Source organism: Coregonus lavaretus (assembly GCF_964263955.1).
Source record: "Coregonus lavaretus genome assembly, chromosome: 27".
Taxonomy (NCBI): Eukaryota; Metazoa; Chordata; class Actinopteri; order Salmoniformes; family Salmonidae; genus Coregonus; species Coregonus lavaretus.
In genome coordinates, this window is record NC_140014.1 from 15,705,698 (window position 1) to 15,727,251 (window position 21,554).

Genomic DNA, 21,554 nt, shown 5'->3' on the forward strand with positions numbered 1-21,554 from the left:
TTAGGAAAGTGTTGTTAATTTCTAATAACGCTCAGTCAGGGGTTGTAACATTTCATTGTTGTTGTTTGAATGCACTGAACTTGCGTTCTTGGACAGAAATCCAATAAGCAGTTAATCAGAAGAGTCCTTTTTATAGAAAGATGAAAATAAGACATTGTGTCAATCTGCGTCCACTGATACTATTCCATTAGTATTCTATGCAGTCTTTGTCTTGTGAAACTTTTGTCTCTGTTTTATTCAAGGGGAGGGCATGTGCAATTAGAGTGAAATAATGGTGGTGGGTTGTCTAAATAGAGAAAAGCTATCCTCTGATTAAGTTAAATGCGGTAGAGAGGTGGGCTGGGACGTCCGCCCTTGGTGACAGATCACAGAGAATGTGGTTTTAATCTAGCGATGTGGCCGTGGTGGGGGCCAAACACCGCCCGTCCACTGATGCACCTCAAAGCGCTCTCCTCAGGGCTTTGACGGATGACACCGCCGCTCCAGAATGATAGGCTATTATTTCACTTTGCATTGGATAAATGACAATGCTAGCTGCTACCTGTCCCTCTCGCCTTGCCTCGCAGCCTGGCACCAGCAGACAGACAGGGGAGGGAGGGAGTGGGAAATAAGAGGCCTGAGCTCTGTGGGACTGTGCCATTTTGTGATCTTACTTTCTCTTTTTCCACTTTGTTGTTCTGGGTGACTGAGTACAATGTGCTGCTGTAGTGACAATGACATTTGATAAGAAGCTTATTTGATAATGGGTCTTTCTCTCTCTCTCTCTCTCTCTCTCTCTCTCTCGCTCACACACAGACCAGCAGTATTCATGGGCTCCCTCTCAGCACTTCGATGAAGAAAGCAACTCCCCTCCTCCACCCAGGAACATGAAGGCTCTATCGGGCGGGCGGCCCAGCCAGCTCCAGATCACCTCGGCTCACACCTGCGGCCTGGCCGACTGCGAACACTCCCTGGACCACCATGACTCCCGCACCCCCTCTTACCTCCTCAGCCCCACAGAGAGCTGTCCCATGGAGCACCACCGCTGCTCCCCCCGTAGCTCCATCCACTCTGAGTGCACGGCGATGCCCGTCTCAATAGCCAACACAGACCACTCCATCTCCAGCAGCACCTTTCCCAGGATGCACTACAGTTCCCAACATGACGGCAGCGGGTCACGGGACGGTGGTGGTGGCGGAGGAGGTGTTGGTGGTGGATCACGGGATCGAGACGAGTGTGGCTCGTCGCACGGCGGCAACGGTAAGATGAACAGAATTCCAGCCAACCTGCTGGACCAGTTTGAGAAGCAACTTCCGTTACACCGCGACGGCTTCCACACACTGCAGTACCAGAGGACGCACACCACCACCACAGAGCAACGCAACGAGAGCCCCGGGAGGATTCGACACCTGGTCCACTCTGTCCAGAAGCTCTTCACCAAGTCCCACTCCTTGGAGGGCTCGTCCAAGATGAACGGCACCAAGGGGGACTCGCACCGGGAAGGCTCCCACCACCACCATCCCAACCACCATGGACACCACAAACACAGCAAGCGCAGCAAGAGCAAAGAGCGTAAGTCATCAGACAGTAGCAGTAAGCAGCGCTCCGGGGTGGCGGGCTGGTGGAGCTCGGACGATAACCTGGACAGTGACAGTACGTACCGGACGCCCAGCGTCATGTCACGCCAACAGGTGGACCACATCAGCCACTGCTACCCCGACCACAGCCACTACGGGGACCTGTCGCTCAAGACCTCCAAGAGCAACAGCGATGTGAAGTGTTCTGCGTGTGAGAGCGTGGCCATGGCTCCTGAAGGGAAGTTCATGAAGAGGAGCTCCTGGTCAACGCTGACTGTCAGCCAGGCCAAGGAAGCCTACAGGAAGTCCTCACTCAACCTGGAGAAACCCATGACACCCACAGACCTCAAGCCCAACCTCAGGCCCTGCCACTACCTACAGGTGAGTCACTCATATAATCCTAGTATGCCCGTTACTGGAGCCATGTTGCTGGAACCACAGTAATGTTATAGATAGGCAGAGAGATGGATGGGATTGACAGAGAAGCAGACAGATGTGTACAATGCAGATAGGCATGGGTCCACTGGTAGGCTGATTTAGTGGAGCTTTTGAAGAGAGGATTTATTGTCATTGTCAGTCACTATAGAACCAAAGACCAGCTAGGCTCCATGCTAACACTCAGAAACACTGCAAACGATGAGGCTCATTGATTAGTACTGATCTCACTAAGCCTGCCGTTAACATGGCATTCCATTCTATCAGAAGCTTATATTCAACAGACAGTGAATCCAGACAGAGTTACTATGATATTGTTTGTCTCAGCTGGACCTCTGATAGTTCTGAGATATAATCACTTGTATTTCCCTGTCCAGGATATGAGTCACCTGTCAGGGTATCAGCAGGGTAGTAGCAGTGAAAGGGACAGCACAGTGGGAGCGAATCAATTACTGTATCAATGAATGACACCAGGGACGAGGCGGGAGGGCAAAGAAAAGACTCAGGATCAATGCCGATTTGAGCTTGTTGTTGTGCTATGTTTCTCCAAGCTGTCAGTTGGTCTGAATCGGTGTGTGAGAGCACTTAGTTCATGGCCAGAATCCGCTTTGTGGGAATCCCTGGTGGATTGTGGGAAATGGAATTAAGATCAATTCAAAGTGAATCAGCATTTTTGTAGGTGATGGTCCAGAGGTTTTATGTTGGGGTTGTTGTAGTTAAAGGTAGGCCATTTGCTTGGGAATGGCAAGTCCCTTACCAACTGCACTCTAAAATAACAATGTATATCAAACAATGGTGTTGGTGTATGATTAATCAATATCAAAGCTCTTACTGACAATGAAAAGTACATGTTTTACAGTTAACATGCAACCCATGAGGTATGATCTGCTGATGATCTCAGGGAACATTGAGTGGACTACTGCCTGGAGCTAAAACCATGTGAACTCCTCAACACTCCTCAGGGACTCTCCATGAAGTGGAATGTGGTGTAACTGTTAGATGCTGTCTTTAATGGACAAGAAGTACATTACTCAACCCACCCACAATTGTATTGGGGAGTCCAGGCATTGTGTCTGACTATTAGCTGACGTAGACAGGAAAACCGGAGCATGAGGTCTGTGAGTAATTCCAAGCAACTGTATATAAAACACAATTAAAGGGGATGAAAATGATGACCTCCAGACAACGTTGGGGCCTTAGAACCTCTAATCTCTTATCTCTCTAAGTGTACTAAGCTCTCTCGGAGACAATGATGATAGGAGACGGTAATGTATTCTTCGCCTGGTCATTTAATGGGGTGTCTGAACATCCATAAACACGTTGGTTGTTCTATAAATTGCCCGGCCCGTTCTGTTGGTTCTCTGCCGCAGGGCTATTTTGAGTCTCGGTTGTCAATCGGCCACAGGTGACGCATTTCCCCCTGGGGATTGGTGCCCTCTGTCAGAGGTGAGCTAGCTACCAGGGAGGACTGTGGGTCCACAAAGGACTTAGGAGACAGGGGAAAATAAACAGACTATTCTGGTCTCTGGCTGTCTGACTGGCTGTCTGACTGGCTGTCTGACTGGCTGTCTGTCTCTATCTCTCTCCCTTTCCATATCAACAGGAGCAGTGAGTCAGGCAGATTGAGTTGTTAGACAAGAACATTACTCTAACAGGGTCATTAGGCAACATCCTGTTGCTGTTCTGCTTTGTTTTCCTATTTCGGTTTAAGGGTGCAATCCTATAGATTCAGAGGGGTTGGGTTAAATGCGGAAGACACATTTCAGTTGAATGCATTCAGTTGTGCAACTGAGTAGGTTTCCCCTTTTCCTTTCCCTATAAAGATAGTTGTTGTTGTTTGCTGTTATTGGAGGTGGGGTATTTGTGGCACTCCTTATGGTTTGATGTGCCAGCAAGGGTATTCTAGTTTTGTGTTTTAATATACTGTCACGCCCTGGCTCTGGGGACTCTTTTATGTTGAGCCAGGGTGTTAGTTTATATGTGTAGTTTCTATGTTTCGTTTTCTATGTTCAGTTTCTAGTTCATGTGTTTTCTATGTTGGCCGGGGTGGTTCCCAATCAGAGGCAACGTGAATCAGCTGTTGCTTGTTGTCTCTGATTGGGAACCATACTTAGGCAGCCGTTTGTGCACTTGTCATTTGTGGGATCTTGTTCCGTGTTGGTTTGTATTGTAATACCGAGGACTTCACGTATCGTTTTGTTGTTTTGTTATTTGTATCGTGTTTATAGTACACTATTAAAGTAAGATGTACGCATATCACGCTGCACCTTGGTCCGCTCATTATGACGATCGTGACATATACTTTTTTTTATTATTAGTTTTTCAACTTTTAATTGAAATTCTGTTTAGTTTTAGTTAGTTTTCAGACTTGATTTACCAGTTTTAGTTTAATAAAACATTTATATTTTATTTTGTTTTAGTTTCAGAAAGTAGCTTATGCGTGGGAGGCTAGTCTTGTGGACTTTCCAGAGACAATGAATAACTGAACCAAAGCTACTTCTATTTTTTTATACTCATTGGAATGAGGAAGGTTTCTGCTCATTTAAAGCCAGGGGTGAAAGTAAGCCGGTACGGTTCGGTACGGAGTAGGCCTACTGGCAAAAGAGATAGTGCCGGTACGCTGTACCAGTAAAACATGAGCCTATCAATATCATTAAAACAAAGATGGAAAGAAAACTGTAGGCTCTTACACAATAGTTTATCATTTCTGCCTGGCAGCCGCTTGAGAAATGAGCGAATGGTATGAACTCCAAAATGTGGTGTATACCAAAATGCGGTGTATACCAAAATGCGGTGTGGTTTGAGGTGAACACAAACATTTTGAGAAGATAGCGATGACTAGTCTGGACCGAGATGTGCCGGGACCGAGACGTGCGTGGACACCAGTGGATACAACAATCAATTGTGTGCCTAATGACAATCGACGAATGTCATTACACTTTTTGGTGTTTTAATAGATGCCTCTTTCCATTCATCAAATGATGGGTGCACAGTGCACTGTTTTATTATTTTAGTGTGGATGAACGTGCGCAGGTAGCCTACTTTTTGAAGTGATTGGTTTAACAATCAATGAAAACATCATGCCTGGTTGTGTTCATGCCACATGAATAGATAATACATTTTTACAGTTAAATGACATGGCTTTACTATTAGGTCCATACATTGTTTTCACACACAGGAACATCAACTCAAATGCAGAGTTAAAAAGAAAAGATTAGGCAAAAAAATCCAAAAAGGAAATAGTAAAACAATATAATACCGTACCGGGAAGAAAATGTTTATCTGCTTTCAGCAAAGTTTAAAGCACACTGCTAAAGTCTGTTGTTGGTTTAGGGTTTGCTGCCACAATTGCTCCGCCCTCGCCCTTTGGCTAGGCTAGCTACCTAGCAGATTTCTTCCCTGTTAGCTAGTAGTCACGGATATACCCGAGCTTGGAGTATCGTAAGCCTGGCTTGAGATACTAGTTAGCTAGTGATAGCTAGTCATAGTGAAATGAGAGGGAGTTATTTTAGAGTTATGTGAGAGACCAAAAGTGGGAGAGTTTGGCGTGATGGAAATAGGGGGTGAGTTAGTGACCATAGGACAGGACAGAGATGGAGTACAGTTGGTTTCTTTCTGAAATTACAAATGTTGGGAATCATATGTGGTATCGACCATCGCTCTCTCTCTCTCTGGCAGACTGATTGCACAAATTAGTCCCAATTACCATGCCATGAACCCATACACACACATACACACACACACTCAGGCCCTCGTTAGTACCTGTTGGGGAGGAACAGCAGGTTTGATTTAGATGCAGTAAGGTGACAGTGACAATGCAATTAAGCACTGGACGTGACCAGCTCACCTGGCCAAGATACAGATTCACTACAGACTGCTGCTCTTGGCAAACTGCTCAGCCAAAATGCCACAACACAATAACTTTGTTTTACGGTTTGTCTTAGCCTTGATTAATTCACTTTCACCATTTAACACAACTCTCTTTTCCTTCCAGAAGAGTACAAAGTGAGGATTAGGCTTTGATAGTTTTGCTGATAAGGCAATGCGGCAGGATTTAATTAACCAATGAACTGCCATGTTGACTTGCCAAAGGTGGATCGTTCAGAGAGAGAAAGCCTGTGATTAAAGACAGAGTGAAGTTGCAGCACTGCAGAAACCCTCATCACCTTACACGCTACAGGCCACCCCTGATGAGTACACATACGATAAATGTACAGTAGACTCAGTTTAAGTACAGTGCACTTAACCATTCCAAAATCAATTTCATTCTTTATACTTGTTCTGGATAGTACAGTGCATTCGGAAAGTATTCAGACCCCTTTCCACATTTTGTTACATTTTGTAATTTTTTCACTCATCAATCTGCACACAATACCCCAAAATGACTAAGCGAAAACAGGTTTGTAGATTTTTTTTGCACATGTATTAAAAATTAAAACGGAAATACCTTATTTACATAAGTATTCAGACCCTTTGCTATGAGACTCGAAATGGAGCTCAGGTGCATCGTGTTTACATTGATAATCCTTGAGATGTTTCTACAACTTGATTGGACATGATTTGGAAAGGCACACACCTGTCTATATAAAGTCCCACAGTTGACAGTGCGTGTCAGAGCAAAAACCAAGCCATGAGGTCGAAGGAATTGTCCGTAGAACTCTCAGACAGGATTGTGTCGAGGCACAGATCTGGGGAAGGGTACTAAAAAATGTCTGCAGCGTTGAAGTTCCCCAAGAACACAGTGGCTTCCATCATTCTTAAATGGAAGAAGTTTGGGACCACCAAGACTCTTCCTAGAGCTGGCCGCCCAGCCAAACTGAGCAATCGCGGGAGAAGGGCCTTGCTCAGGGAGGTGACCAAGAACCCAATGGACCCAAGATTCTCTGGTCTGATGAAACCAAGATTGAACTCTTTGGCCTGAATGCCAAGCGTCATGTTTGGAGGAAACCTGGCACCATCCCTACGGTGAAGCATGGTGGTGGCAGCATCATGCTGTGGGATGCTTTTCAGCAGCAGGGACTGGGAGACTAGTCAGGACCGAGGGAAAGATGAACGAAGCAAAGTACAGAGAGATCCTTGATGAAAACTTGCACCAGAGCGCTCAGGACCTCAGACTGGGGCAAAGGTTCACCTTCCAACAGGACAACGACCCTAAGTACGCAGCGAAGACATCACAGGGACAAGTCTCTGAATGTCCTTGAGTGGCCCAGCCAGAGCCCGGACTTGAACCCGAACAAACATCTCTGGAGAGACCTGAAAATAGCTGTGCAGCGACGCTCCACATCCAACCTGACATGGCTTGAGAGGATCTGCAGAGAACAATGGGAGAAACTCCCCAAATACAGGTGTGCCAAGCTTGTAGCGTCATACCCAAGAAGACTCGAGGCTGAAATCGCTGCCAACGGTGCTTCAACAAAGTACTGAGTAAAGGGTCTGAATACTTATGTAAGTGTAATATTTACGTTTTTTTCCCTCTGAGTGTTTTTCTGAGGCAGTGAGGAAGAGAGCGTCCCCAGCCTTCATCGCCCTGACAACGGAACCCAACAACCTTGTGATGGGAGAGAACACCGCCACCTGCAGCCTACCAGGCAGGCAGTGAGACCCAGACCCAGGACCATACAATACATAAAACAGACCAAGAAACACAGAAAGAGAGAGGTAGAGCGAGGTAGTCTGAGAGAGAGAGAGAGAGAGAGAGAGAATAACTCCCCTCGCTAAAATACACTGAATCATTCTCTTCGTACAATCCTCTCTGAGGAAATGATGGAGTGGGAAGGGATTATCACCGATTGAGTTGTTTAGCGACATCGGGCCAGGCAAGCCAGGTCTATCCCCCTTTCTACTCTGGCTGGGTCCTGTTTTAATGGCACTGACTTACGTTCCTAGCGGGAGAGGACCTGAGTGGAACGGAGCTGCAGAGTTAATCAATGAAATGCACTGCAGGAGCATCAGCAGGGCCTACAGCCTACAGCCCATCCCCCTGGAGAGGCCTATGGGGCAGGAGCATGGCTGAGAGAGCAGACCTGGAAATGCACATACAGTACAGGTCATTCACACATCACCTGGGGAACTGGACTAGAATGTATAGTCTATCCCTATTAGGACAGGATCAGGGCTGAGGCCTGAGGGTACATACACCCAAACATAGTCTGGGAGAGGAGACGGACTGTAGCTACTGTAAATCTCAGAATGTGTTGCCTTTATCTGCCTCTCATATTTTGCTGTCAATATAGTTTGTAGTGGTTCTCCTCACTTGAGTAAATTCATTAAATTCTGCCCATAGATAACTGAGTACACATTCTAGTATATTCTATCATGTTGGAAGCAGCATGAACCATGACCACGACCGTGTAGATTTGTATGTTCTCTTCCTCCATGCAAACAGCCCTGTGCTGTGTGTATTCATTAGGATGGGAGACACAGAGATGTCTGGTTCGTTGTCTCTACACGGGGGGGGGGGGGGGGGATCCTCCAATCTATCTAGTTTATTCGAAAATCCCAAATTAAACAAATCTCACCACAGTTTGTGGCTGTCCTCGGGCGCTCCTTCCTTAATTAGACGTCTAAAAATATCAAACTCCTTGAAGACTTAATTAACCCATCGACTCTGGTGAGCGTTCAGTGTGTGTGTGTGTTTTTGGTTTTACTATCCTTGTGGGGACCAGACGTCCAGGATAGTAAAACAAGAACAATTCGGACAAGTGGGGACATTTTGCCGGTTCACACAAGGAAAAAGGCTATTTTAGGTTTAGGGTCAGAATTAGGAATAGGTTTAGAGTTAGGGTTAGGAGTTAGGGTTAGTGGTTAAGTTTAGGTTAAGGGCTAGGGGTTAGGGAAAATAGGATTTTAAATGGGAATCAATTGTTTGGACCCCACAAGGATAGTACAACAAACGTGTGTGTGTTTGTTTGTGTGTGTGTGTGTGCATGTGTGTGTGCGTGCAAGCGTGTGTGTCTTCTGAAGGGTATAAAATGATAGCCCCTTGGTATGTGTGTGTGGCCTATGAGAACAGTTTTGTTTATTTGTGTGGCATCATCATGGCATATTTTGCAAGCCCTTTACTCTGGAATCATAAGATTATGAATTTCTGCCATAGAGCGGTGGACCCACGGGCCTTGTGACTTCCAACACTCAAACCCTATTAATTACAGCCAACTCTCTACTGTCAAATCATTGGTAAGCCAAGCTCATCACCAAGCTAGGGACCCTGGGACTGAACCCCTCCCTCTGCAACTGGATCCTGGACTTCCTGACGGGCCGGCCTCAGGTGGTAAGGGTAGGCAACAACACCTCCGTCATGCTGACCTTCAACACTGGGACTCCTCAGGGGTGTGTGCTTATTCCCCTCCTGTACTTCCTGTTCACCCACGACTGCGTGACCACGCATGACTCCCAACACTATCATCAAGTTTGCTGACGACACGACGGTGGTAGGCCTGATCACCGATGACAATGAGTCAGCCTAGAGGGAGGAGGTCAGAGACTTAGCAGTGTGGTGCCAGGACAACAACCTCTCCCTCAACGTCAGTAAGACCAAGGAGCTGATCATGGACTATAGGAAAAAGAGGGGAGAGCACGCGCCCATCCACATCGACGGGACTGTTGTGGAGCGGGTCGAGAGCTTCAAGTTCCTTGGGGTCCACATCACTAAGGACTTAACATGGTCCACACACACCCGCGCAGTCATGAAGAGCGCTCGGCAGCGCCTCTTCCCGCTAAGGAGGCTGAAAATATTTGGCATGGGCCCTCAGATCCTCAAAAAGTTCTACAGCTGCACCATTGAGAGCATCTTGACTGGCTGCATCACCACTTGGTATGGCTAATGCACCGCAAAGCCTTACAGAAGGTGGTTCGGACAGCCCAGTACATCACTGGGGCCGAGCTCCCTGCCATCCAGGACCTCTATATCAGGCCTTGTCAGAGGAAGGCCCAAAAAATTGCCAAACACTCCAGCCACCCACGCCAATGACTGTTCACTCTGCTACCGTCCGGCAAACGGTACTGGAGCATCGGCTCTTGGACCAACAGGCTCCGGCACAGCTTCTATCCTCAAGCCATAAGACTGCTAAATTGCCAGACTGCTAAATAGTCAATTAATGGTACCCGAACTATCTGCATTGACTCTATCTTGCACTGACCCTATGCACACTCACTAGACTAGATACTGTATACAAACCATATACTGATAACATTTTAGACAGGTAACTAGTAACTGTAACAGATTACAAAGTAACCTACCCAACCCTGTGTGTGTGTGTGTGTGTGTGTGTGTGTGTGTGTGTGGTGTGTGTGGTGTGTGTATGTGTGTGTGTGTGTGGTGGTGGGGGGGGGGGGGGGGGGGTGTAAACCATCCAACAGAAATGTCAAACAGTGTGCTCTGCTGTTGTTTATCATGCACCATGCAACACCTTTCTCTGATGCTGCTCTCACATTCAATATTGAAGAGCCTTATGATGTGTAATGTAACCTTGGGTAAACACCTCACGATCACACTGCACGCACCTCGCTTTGAGTCTCAATCTGGGAACAGATTGCAGTCAAGGGAACAAGTCTGACTCAGAAACATCTTGCCAATGGGGATGATGCCATGCAAGAGCCTTGTCTCAGCTGCAAATGTCTTACTAACTGTAGAGAGAGAATGATGACAGAATATTACAAGTGATGTACTGTACCCAGTGCTTAATTTGTAAATCAAGAGGTGCCGGAACAAACAGTGAGCATGAGAGGGGGGTGACCTGGGAAGTTCTGAGGTACAGGAATGCATTAAAAAAAAATCCTTTATAATAAAGCATTGCATTCATATCATCGCATTTGCGTAGTGGCATAGAGCTGTAGAGTAGAGGCACGTACAGAAGTTGCACACATGGGGAACATTTTTAGTGGCATAATGTCCGGGAAAATGTTGGCCTTTTATAAATGCATTTCATGCAATTCTACGTCATTTTACATGACTGGAGACTTTGGCAGAATCTTTGTTAATACCTCACAAATTGTGGAAATGGCAGGCTACTCTGACGCTGACAACCTGAGAATCAGAGATCAATAAAAATGACCTTGTCTTGAATCCATCAATAGCCTAGTCGTAGGTGTGTGGAGAAACATATTGTAGGCTACAATATGAGGAGGAAATTATAGTCCTAAAAATGCTTTCCAGTTTCACTGACTCACCCAATGATGCGCAGCTCAACCACTGGTGATGGCCGATGCACCCGTGCCAAAAGCCGATCTCTCTCTCTGTTGTAAAACAATATTTGGAAGTTGATCAAATATTTTGGTGGCATACAGCATAGAGTCTAATTAAATGATTAAGTGCAACGCTTGAGTGATGAGAGTTCAGGGTCATGTCTATCGGAGCAGAGAGGGAGAGCGATCATAGAAAGTGAATCTCATTCTAGTTATATGAGAGACACTGGCGCGCTTCTCACACAGCCACGGCCATGCGTGTATCTCAAACATATACTATGCCCACATACTCTAGTATAGCTGTGGGGCTTACAAGTCTGAATTTCTTATAGCCTAATTTTCAAGACATCAAAGTACAGTAAAATGTTTAGGTGTCACTGCAGAACACCCGCCATATGCATATGCACACATACAGTGGGGGAAAAAAGTATTTAGTCAGCCACCAATTGTGCAAGTTCTCCCACTTAAAAAGATGAGAGAGGCCTGTAATTTTCATCATAGGTACACGTCAACTATGACAGACAAAATTAGAAAAAAATATCCAGAAAATCACATTGTAGGATTTTTTATGCATTTATTTGCAAATTATGGTGGAAAATAAGTATTTGGTCAATAACAAAAGTTTCTCAATACTTTGTTATATACCCTTTGTTGGCAATGACACAGGTCAAACGTTTTCTGTAAGTCTTCACAAGGTTTTCACACACTGTTGCTGGTATTGTGGCCCATTCCTCCATGCAGATCTCCTCTAGAGCAGTGATGTTTTGGGGCTGTCGCTGGGCAACACGGACTTTCAACTCCCTCCAAAGATTTTCTATGGGGTTGAGATCTGGAGACTGGCTAGGCCACTCCAGGACCTTGAAATGCTTCTTACGAAGCCACTCCTTCGTTGCCCGGGCGGTGTGTTTGGGATCATTGTCATGCTGAAAGACCCAGCCACGTTTCATCTTCAATGCCCTTGCTGATGGAAGGAGGTTTTCACTAAAAATCTCACGATACATGGCCCCATTCATTCTTTCCTTTACACGGATCAGTCGTCCTGGTCCCTTTGCAGAAAAACAGCCCCAAAGCATGATGTTTCCACCCCCATGCTTCACAGTAGGTATGGTGTTCTTTGGATGCAACTCAGCATTCTTTGTCCTCCAAACACGACGAGTTGAGTTTTTACCAAAAAGTTATATTTTGGTTTCTTCTGACCATATGACATTCTCCCAATCCTCTTCTGGATCATCCAAATGCACTCTAGCAAACTTCAGACGGGCCTGGACATGTACTGGCTTAAGCAGGGGGACACGTCTTGCACTGCAGGATTTGAGTCCCTGGCGGCGTAGTGTGTTACTGATGGTAGGCTTTGTTACTTTGGTCCCAGCTCTCTGCAGGTCATTCACTAGGTCCCCCCGTGTGGTTCTGGGATTTTTGCTCACCGTTCTTGTGATAATTTTGACCCCACGGGGTGAGATCTTGCGTGGAGCCCCAGATCGAGGGAGATTATCAGTGGTCTTGTATGTCTTCCATTTCCTAATAATTGCTCCCACAGTTGATTTCTTCAAACCAAGCTGCTTACCTATTGCAGATTCAGTCTTCCCAGCCTGGTGCAGGTCTACAATTTTGTTTCTGGTGTCCTTTGACAGCTCTTTGGTCTTGGCCATAGTGGAGTTTGGAGTGTGACTGTTTGAGGTTGTGTGGACAGGTGTCTTTTATACTGATAACAAGTTCAAACAGGTGCCATTAATACAGGTAACGAGTGGAGGACAGAGGAGCCTCTTAAAGAAGAAGTTACAGGTCTGTTTGAGCCAGAAATCTTGCTTGTTTGTAGGTGACCAAATACTTATTTTCCACCATAATTTGCAAATAATATCATAAAAAATCCTACAATGTGATTTTCTGGATTTCTTTTTCTCAATTTGTCTGACATAGTTGACGTGTACCTATGATGAAAATTACAGGCCTCTCATCTTTTTAAGTGGGAGAACTTGCACAATTGGTGGCTGACTAAATACTTTTTTTCCCCACTGTACTCAGCTGTGGGGCTTACAAGACCCGAATTTCATATACTTTTCAAGACTTCAATGTAGCAGTAGAACAAACATATCACAATCATTTGATTTGATATCAGAATATACTTCAAATAAAATAAATCAATGTAGGCTACAGCAGAACACATTTTATAATATATAGGCCTGCTGCCTATGTGATAATATGAAGCGCATATTCAGATTAACTTCACAGTACAGAACAAGTTTGTAAAGGAAAAAGATGTTCCTACCTTAGTTTTCCAAAACCTCCCACAACACAGCCATTTCCTCATGCGTCTTCTCCTCCCTGCATCTTCTCCTCCCTATTTCTTGTTTTGCTCCTGGTGTCTGTGACACATCTGTGTCCTTTAGCAATCCATGACCTCACATAGGGGACTGGGTTGAATTTGGTCAGGGGTGGGCCAACAAGGTTCAGAAAGAGTAGCCCTGATATGGTGGAGGTATGCAGAGAGGCGCGGGTTGAAGTGCAAATCAGATTCATTTGAGAAAATCCCCGCTCGCATTCTGCACTGGAGATGGGGATGGTGCTGACCGCCATCAACAGCTCTTTAAGTCCATCTGGAATGTCTCCTTTATCATTACCATTAGTGTCCCTGTACTGCCTGTAGGCCCGTATGACCATACATGGACTGTCAATGCCAAACCGCTGGCAGAGAGATTGTATCTCTGTTTCTCCATACAGTGCTCCTGCGTCCTCCGGCCAGTATTGCGCATAAAGCACCTTCAGCTCCTCAATGAACTGGCTGTATCCTGTATTGTCCACCGCCCGTCCTCCATGAGAGAACATTCTAGCCTCCATGTTCCTCGCCAAGCTCTCGAAAAACTCCCTCTGATTAAGGGCTCTGTCGCTGGGTCTTCCACCATTCAGTTTGACGCCTTGGAAAGAGTTCTCCTGAATCCCTCTCTGGCTGAGTTGTCGGCCTGGCTGCTCTGCCATTGCACTGAACACCCTCGCTTCCCTGGTGACTGCCCTGTGTGCCGTAATAATTGTGCAGTCTCTCTTTTGGAGCTCGAGTGACAATTCAGATAGTACTTGAAGTGCATCACACATAAGGCCTAGATTGTTAACAAACGCATGAGAGGATATGCGCATGGCAAGGCCACTATAGCTCTGATGGGTCACATCGTCGCGGGAGGCATCCTCCGCTACTGTGGTGAAATGCTTGTGAAGAGCCGGGTAATTTTTCCACACAGACTCTACAGTTCTAAAACTGGATGCCACCCATCTAGTGTCCAAGATCCTGCCGATTTTGCACAGCTGAATGTCTAAATGTCATGAACGTCGACAGATGCGGACCAAGGCGCAGCGTGATAAGCGTACATTCTTTATTCAGTACACACACGAACCAAAACAACAAACGAAACGATACGTGAAGTCCTAGGTTATACACAAAACCTTACAGAACAAGATCCCACAAACAACTAGTGAAAACAGGCTACCTAAGTATGGTCCCCAATCAGAGACAACGAGCTACAGCTGCCTCTGATTGGGAACCACCCTGGCCAACATACATCAAAACGAACTAGAACCAAAAACATAGAAAACAAAACATAGAAAATCCACACCCTGGCTCAACATATAAGAGTCTAAACACTATGTGCACTCCCTCAGCTCCATTCATTTGTTGTTGGATACGCTATAAAGCGAATATAGCTTGTCAATAAGTATTTTTAAATTATTGATAGCTCCCATCTCTTTTATCACATTGCCTACTGCAAGCTCAAGCCTGTGTGCCGAGCAGTGCCAAACAGTTATATTAGGGAAGAGGGCCTGGAGCCTTGTTGCGTCCCAGCATGACAGACGCACCATCATATGTAATTCCAATGAGGGTTTTGGAGAGAAAGTCCTCAGTAAACTTTACACCCTCTAATGCAGATAACAGATTACGGACAATTCCCCCAGCAGATAAATCCTCCAGTTTCACAAGATCAACAAAAATGCTTGCTGGTACGTCCATATCTGCCAGCTGATGTCTGATGTATACAATCAAGGAACTCTTTTTATTCAAACTAGTAGCCTCATCAAGCATTAGGCTGATAAGTTGCTTTATGTTGGCGCAAGCAACATTCGAATGGAGAATTCCCCCCATGTCAAGTCCATTTAACTCCTGACAGTCAATTTCTTGCTCAAAACCATGAGCGGTCTGTGACGTTTAGCCTCCTTGTAAGCTGTTCGGAAGACTCTGGCCGTAGTGTCTATGTTTTTATTTTGAGCTTCAACTACAACCTGTGTTAAGGTGTCCTTTTTAGCCTTGTCTACAATGCTTGCTGCCGCTAAATAGGCCTTGGTTAGGGCATGTTCAAAAACCTTTTTTCTGAGGGCTCTTTGTTGCTTTTTATATCGGAGGCATTCCACCCACTCTTTTGCTAGTTTCATCCCTCCAGTCTTTTCTGGGCCCAAACTCCCTACCTTTTTGCATTTTGTACAGCCCAGTTTTGAATTTTGCTTGACAAGCCAGGGGTTCTAAGTTTGCCTGGTCTTGAACTGAACCTCCGTCCAAATTGCACCTGCTCCGGGCACTTCGTAGGTGGATGCACTGCCCACTCCCCGTCTGCCTCTCCCGCCGAGTCTGACTCACTAGTAGGCCTACTAGCTAGTGAAGGTACCGGTGGTGATGCTGAACTGGCGGGATAAGCAGCGCTGCTAGCTAAGGCATCACCATCAGGAGTAGTTTGCTTCTCACTCCTCTCATCCGACACTGACAGTTCCCTGGCTCATTTCGGGTTCGATTCACCATACTTTTCAGGATTTTTGGACTTGAAAAACTTTGCCTTTTCTTATTAATTTTTAATTTGGCTTTCCCTCAGTTTCAAATTCAGTAGGGAGACGACTAGCCTAGGCTACGTGACGTGATTACGTAGGGACCTCTTCACTAGCTGACCACCACTGCCAAGACCTGTTTCAAGATCAGTTACTTACCTCGCCGGCCCGCCCCATGACCTACATGTACAAATAAGAGAGTAAGTTAGAAATCAGTGTGGAAGGATTAGGATGATTGCACAGAAGGATCACCAAGCTTTTACATAATGGTTTTTCTGTGACGCCGGAGAAATAACCAGGAGACAACTTGCTTTAACTCTGATCGCTGTAACATTTTTTTACAAAAATGCAGTGCAAACAGTGAACAGATTTTATCAATACTGCCGTGTGAGGTACCGGAGTCGGGCAAATAGGTGCCGAAACAAACAAGGTCAAAATCTGAGAGGTGCCGGATCCTGTTCCGGCAGGATCTGGCTCAGATTAATCACTGACTGTACCTATCTTTGCCTGAGCTGTGGTTAAATGTGACAGTGGATGAATATCCTATTCAGTTTAATCCTCTGTGATCCCACTCTCACTACCTTCATTTTACCAATAAACATGATCGAGGACAGTCTGCTTTACCACTACGGCTGAGCCAATAGCCTCTGTGAGTACACAGGCAACCTTGAGAAAACAACAACTCTCCTGACATACCAAAACCAAACAGCTAATGGCTAACTGTTTTTAGGTCTATGTAGCAATATACACAGTTTAAAGATAAACTGTACGTACTTATAGAAACTACAATGTACAGTCGTGGTCAAAAGTTTTGAGAATGACACAAATATTAATTTTCACAAAGTCTGCTGCCTCAGTTTTTATGATGGCAATTTGCATATACTCCAGAATGTTATGAAGAGTGATCAGATGAATTGTAATGAATTGCAAAATCCCTCTTTGCCATGAAAATGAACTTAATCCCCCAAAAACATTTCCACTGCATTTCAGCCCTGCCACAAAAGGACCAGCTGACATCATGTCAGTGATTCTCTCGTTAACTCAGGTGAGAGTGTTGACGAGGACAAGGCTGGAGATCACTCTGTCATGCTGATTGAGTTAGAATAACAGACTGGAAGCTTTAAAAGGAGGGTGGTGCTTGAAATCATTGTTCTTCCTCTGTTAACCATGGTTACTTGCAAGGAAACACGTGCTGTCATCATTGCTTTGCACAAAAACGGCTTCACAGGCAAGGATATTGCTGCTAGTAAGATTGCACCTAAATCAACCATTTATCGGATCATCAAGAACTTCAAGGAGAGAGGTTCAATTGTTGTGAAAAAGGCTTCAGGGTGCCCAAGAAAGTCCAGCAAGCGCCAGGACCGTCTCCTAAAGTTGATTCAGCTGCGGGACCGGGGCACAACCAGTGCAGTGCTTGCTCAGGAATGGCAGAAGGTAGGTGTGAGTGCATCTGCACGCACAGTGAGGCGAAGACTTTTGGAGGATGGCCTGGTGTCAAGATGGGCAGCGAGGAAGCCACTTCTTTCCAAGAAAAACATCAGGGACAGACTGATATTCTGCAAAAGGTACAGGGATTGGACTGCTGAGGACTGGGGTAATGTCATTTTCTCTGATGAATCCCCTTTCCGATTGTTTGGGGCATCCGGAAAAAAGCTTGTCCAGAGAAGACAAGGTGAGCACTACCATCAATCCTGTGTCATGCCAACAGTAAAGCATCCTGAGACCATTCATGTGTGGGGTTACTTCTCAGCCAAGGGAGTGGGCTCACTCACAATTTTGCCTAAGAACACAGCCATGAATAAAGAAGGGTACCAACACATTCTCCGAGAGCAACTTCTCCCAACCATCCAAGAACAGTTTGGTGGCGAACAATGCCTTTTCCAGCATGATGGAGCACCTTGCCAATAAGCAAAAGTAATAACTAAGTGGCTCGGGGAACAAACCATCAACATTTTTGGTCAATCCTCAAGAGGCGGGTGGACAAACAAAAACCCACAAATTCTGACAAACTCCAAGCATTGATTATGCAAGAATGGGCTGCCATCAGTTAGGATGTGGCCCAGAAGTTAATTGACAGCATGCCAGGGCGGATTGCAGAGGTCTTGAAAAAGAAGGGTCAACACTGCAAATATTGACTCTTTGCATAAACTTATTAAAAGCCTTTGACACTCATGGAATGCTTGTAATTATACTTCAGTATACCATAGTAACATCTGACAAAAATATCTAAAAACACTGAAGCAGCAAACTTTGTGAAGACCAATACTTGTGTCATTCTCAAAACTTTTGACCACGACTGTAGGTAAATACATGCTACCACAAGTGGGACCAAAGAAACTTTGAGGTAAACCTGTGTATCTGTAGTACTCATACTATAATTACATTACAGTATCTTCTACAATCTTACTACTTCTGTTACATAGCTTTAGTGCCACTTCACACCACATAAAAAGTAGTACCCAAAGACCCCACCTGAACCCGGTGGTCCTCTGTAGCTTAGTTGGCACGCATGACTGTAAGTCCCTTTGGATAAAACCATCGGCTAAATGGCATATAGTAACCCTTCTCTCTAACCCTCTCTCTATCTCCCTCCCCCCCAGGTACCTCAGGATGAGTGGAGTGGTTACCCAGGGGGAGGTAAGGACGATGAGATCCCCTGTCGGAGGATGAGGAGCAGCAGTTACGTCAAAGCCATGGGTGATGAGGAGAGTGGAGAGTCTGACTCCAGCCCCAAGACCTCCCCCATGAAGACGGTCCGGCCAGATGCCCTGGTCAAGTCTGTCATGCAGAGACCGCTCCTAGACTCCCAGAGGTTAGGCCATGTAAAATATCCAAGCATGTGTAACTGAGTTAAGGATGTGCCGTAAGCTCACTCCACAGCTAGCTTGAAATATCATGGATGGAGCCATCCAATCGGTACCCTTTGGGTGCCTCAACCTGTTGGAACGTTGTTAAGGAGGGCGGTGTTGTGTGTTGCGAAGCAGAGGATCACTGGTTCAAGCCCAGTATGGGGCAGTCAGACAGTGGAGGAAGCTAAGCTGTTAGCAGCACACTGACCCCCATTACACATGCAATGCCAAAGATTTGATCCTAGATCTGTGGTTAATAAGGGCAACTTCTAGAACTTGTAGAAATAGCAAATTAATGAATAAATGAATCAGATTTGATATCTATAGTGAAAAGTTTTGAATTGTTTATAAAGCATTGTTAAGTGTGCACACTGTGGTATAAAATGAATGAATGCTGGAAAGGATTAGATAGGACATGATGCAGACACAATAACAGAAACGAGGTTAGGATAATAATGGCATGACGTTAGAACAAATGCAGCAGATTAACATGAAATTAGATTACAATACTTGTCCATTGGATGAGACGAGCAGAATTCTAACACAGCGACAATGGCACAAGCAAAAACATATCCTGGATAGATGATTCAATAAGAGGGGCAATAATGCTGTTTGCCTTTTTACATACTCTGTTGGAAGGCAATGTTGTTATTGGATTATAAGACTGCATATTGTAGTCATCTACCTTTCTTTACATTAAAGTCAGTGAGGAAAATTTTAACCGAAATTATGCAATGATGTTATTTCCATAGAAATGTCTCACCGTTACAAATTTGGTTTCAGAATAGTTTTAGAGCCTTTAATTAATTTCACAGAGTGTTTAAAGGGGCACACTAGTTATTTCCTCTGTGTCTACTTCGACTCCCACATGAAAAAATACTATATTATACTATGGTATAAATACTATAGTATTCACTGAAATGTTTTTGCGGACTTTACTGTTGTATTCACTGTAGTGTTTTTGCGAACTACAGTGAACAGTGAACACTACAGTGAATAGTGTACTATTTACTGTAGTATTTACTGTTAACTATAATATTAATACTGTAGTAAAAGAAAACTGTAGTATATACTAGGGTAATTAATATAGTGTTTTTGTAGATTGTAGTATACTGTAGTATTTACTGTAGTGTTTTTGCGGACTGTACTATACTGTAGTATTTACTGTAGTGTTTTTGTAGATTGTAGTATACTGTAGTATTTACTATAGTGTTTTTGCAGACATTACTGTAGTATTTACTATAGTGTTTTTGTTTGATTATCTTTGACATAGAAGTGGTGGCTTTCTCCTTCAGGAAACCTACTGGAGAAATACTAAAAGAGCACATTTTCCATAACCTGTAGGTAGGTAGGACAGGGGTCTGAACGGATAATAATATTTTCTATAACCTGTATGGACACAATGGTCTATACTTGGCATGTAGATTTCTCACTTATGGGTGGCACAAATTGGGATATGGGTGAGAGGAATGTGCAGGGTATTTGGAAATGAAATATTGTATAATTTACTATAGTTCAAAAAGTGTAGTGTTTTTGCGGACATTACTGTAGTATTTACTACAGTGTTTTTTTGTAGATCATACTGCAGTATTTACTTTGGTATTCTACAGTATACTACAACATTCTATAGTAAGTACTACACATGATCAAGAGATACTACAGTATGTAGTAGAATAATCTACAGTATACTACAATTAATATAGAATTCTATAGTAAGTACTGTAGTATTCTATAGTAAACTGTAGTGTTTTTTCATGTGGGCTGTTCCTTGTCCTTGTATGGTTTGTTAATTGTCCTTGTCAATGGCTGCTGTGTTTGCCCAGTGTTTCTCCCATTTCCTTGTTACCTCACTTCCTCACCTTCACCCCTGGGGCACTCTCATATATCATTCATATCCTTGTCAATTTAGGTCGCAGAGCAGTGGCAGAGTTATATTGCAATAAAAACGTGGTCATTTTATGAGTTCCTGTGGTAGTTCAAAGGTGGATCTCAGTGTAAAATCCATCTCCCATCGACTTTCAGTCTAACTGGTTTTAGAGTTTTGTCTTGAATTAAATGTGTTCTTCATTGTGTCAGTGCAGGTATGAGAAAGTCACTATTCTCCGAGCCACCGCTATAGTTTATTCTTTATTGCGTTTTTAATGTAAGCATTATATCAGACATAAATACATTAAATTGTACTTGGCGAATCCATCTTTCCCTGATGTAATTGTTAATGTAGCGCCACTGTCTGCCAGAGCAAGCACACTTTCACTCTTCCTCAAAGGCCACTTGTCTCTCTTTGTTCATGGTTGAATATGGAAACAGTAATAACAGGAGGGTTCAGGAGTCCATTTTATTAATGTTCCATTGTAAAACCCTCCTCCCAGACCAGACACATTGACTGACATGTTCTGGACTCTATCAATGTACAGGTCTCTATTAGATTAACTCTATTCTTGGCACTCGCATAACAGGCTACTTTGTTCTAGCACAGTCTTCATTTTGGAAAGGGGGAATGTTTTGTTGGTGCTATTATGGCATACCGAAAATTCTATATTTCTTCTTGGTCATTTGATTGACACCATTACATTTAACAGCAAAAATGCCAATATGGAGATTGATGGTACATGATGTTAATTTAGTGTTGTTAATACAGTGTGAAACCTATTGCCATAGGTAAATGCAACGTGCCTGTTGTAATTCTTGTCATGGAGATCCTATGTATCTCTATCCATTTCTACGGTGCTCGTGG

The 21,554-nt window shown here is 44.5% G+C and overlaps 1 protein-coding gene across 1 annotated transcript in view; it reads left to right on the forward strand.

The window, feature by feature from the left end:
- Positions 1-21,554, forward strand: part of LOC311103169 (disks large-associated protein 2-like) — a 307,883-nt gene that overhangs the window by 257,210 nt on the left and 29,119 nt on the right. The window contains exons 3-4 of the mRNA XM_084144717.1: positions 796-1,937; positions 18,572-18,783. Coding sequence (XP_084000843.1) covers positions 796-1,937; positions 18,572-18,783 — 1,354 coding nt within the window. The remainder of the gene's footprint in view (positions 1-795; positions 1,938-18,571; positions 18,784-21,554) is intronic.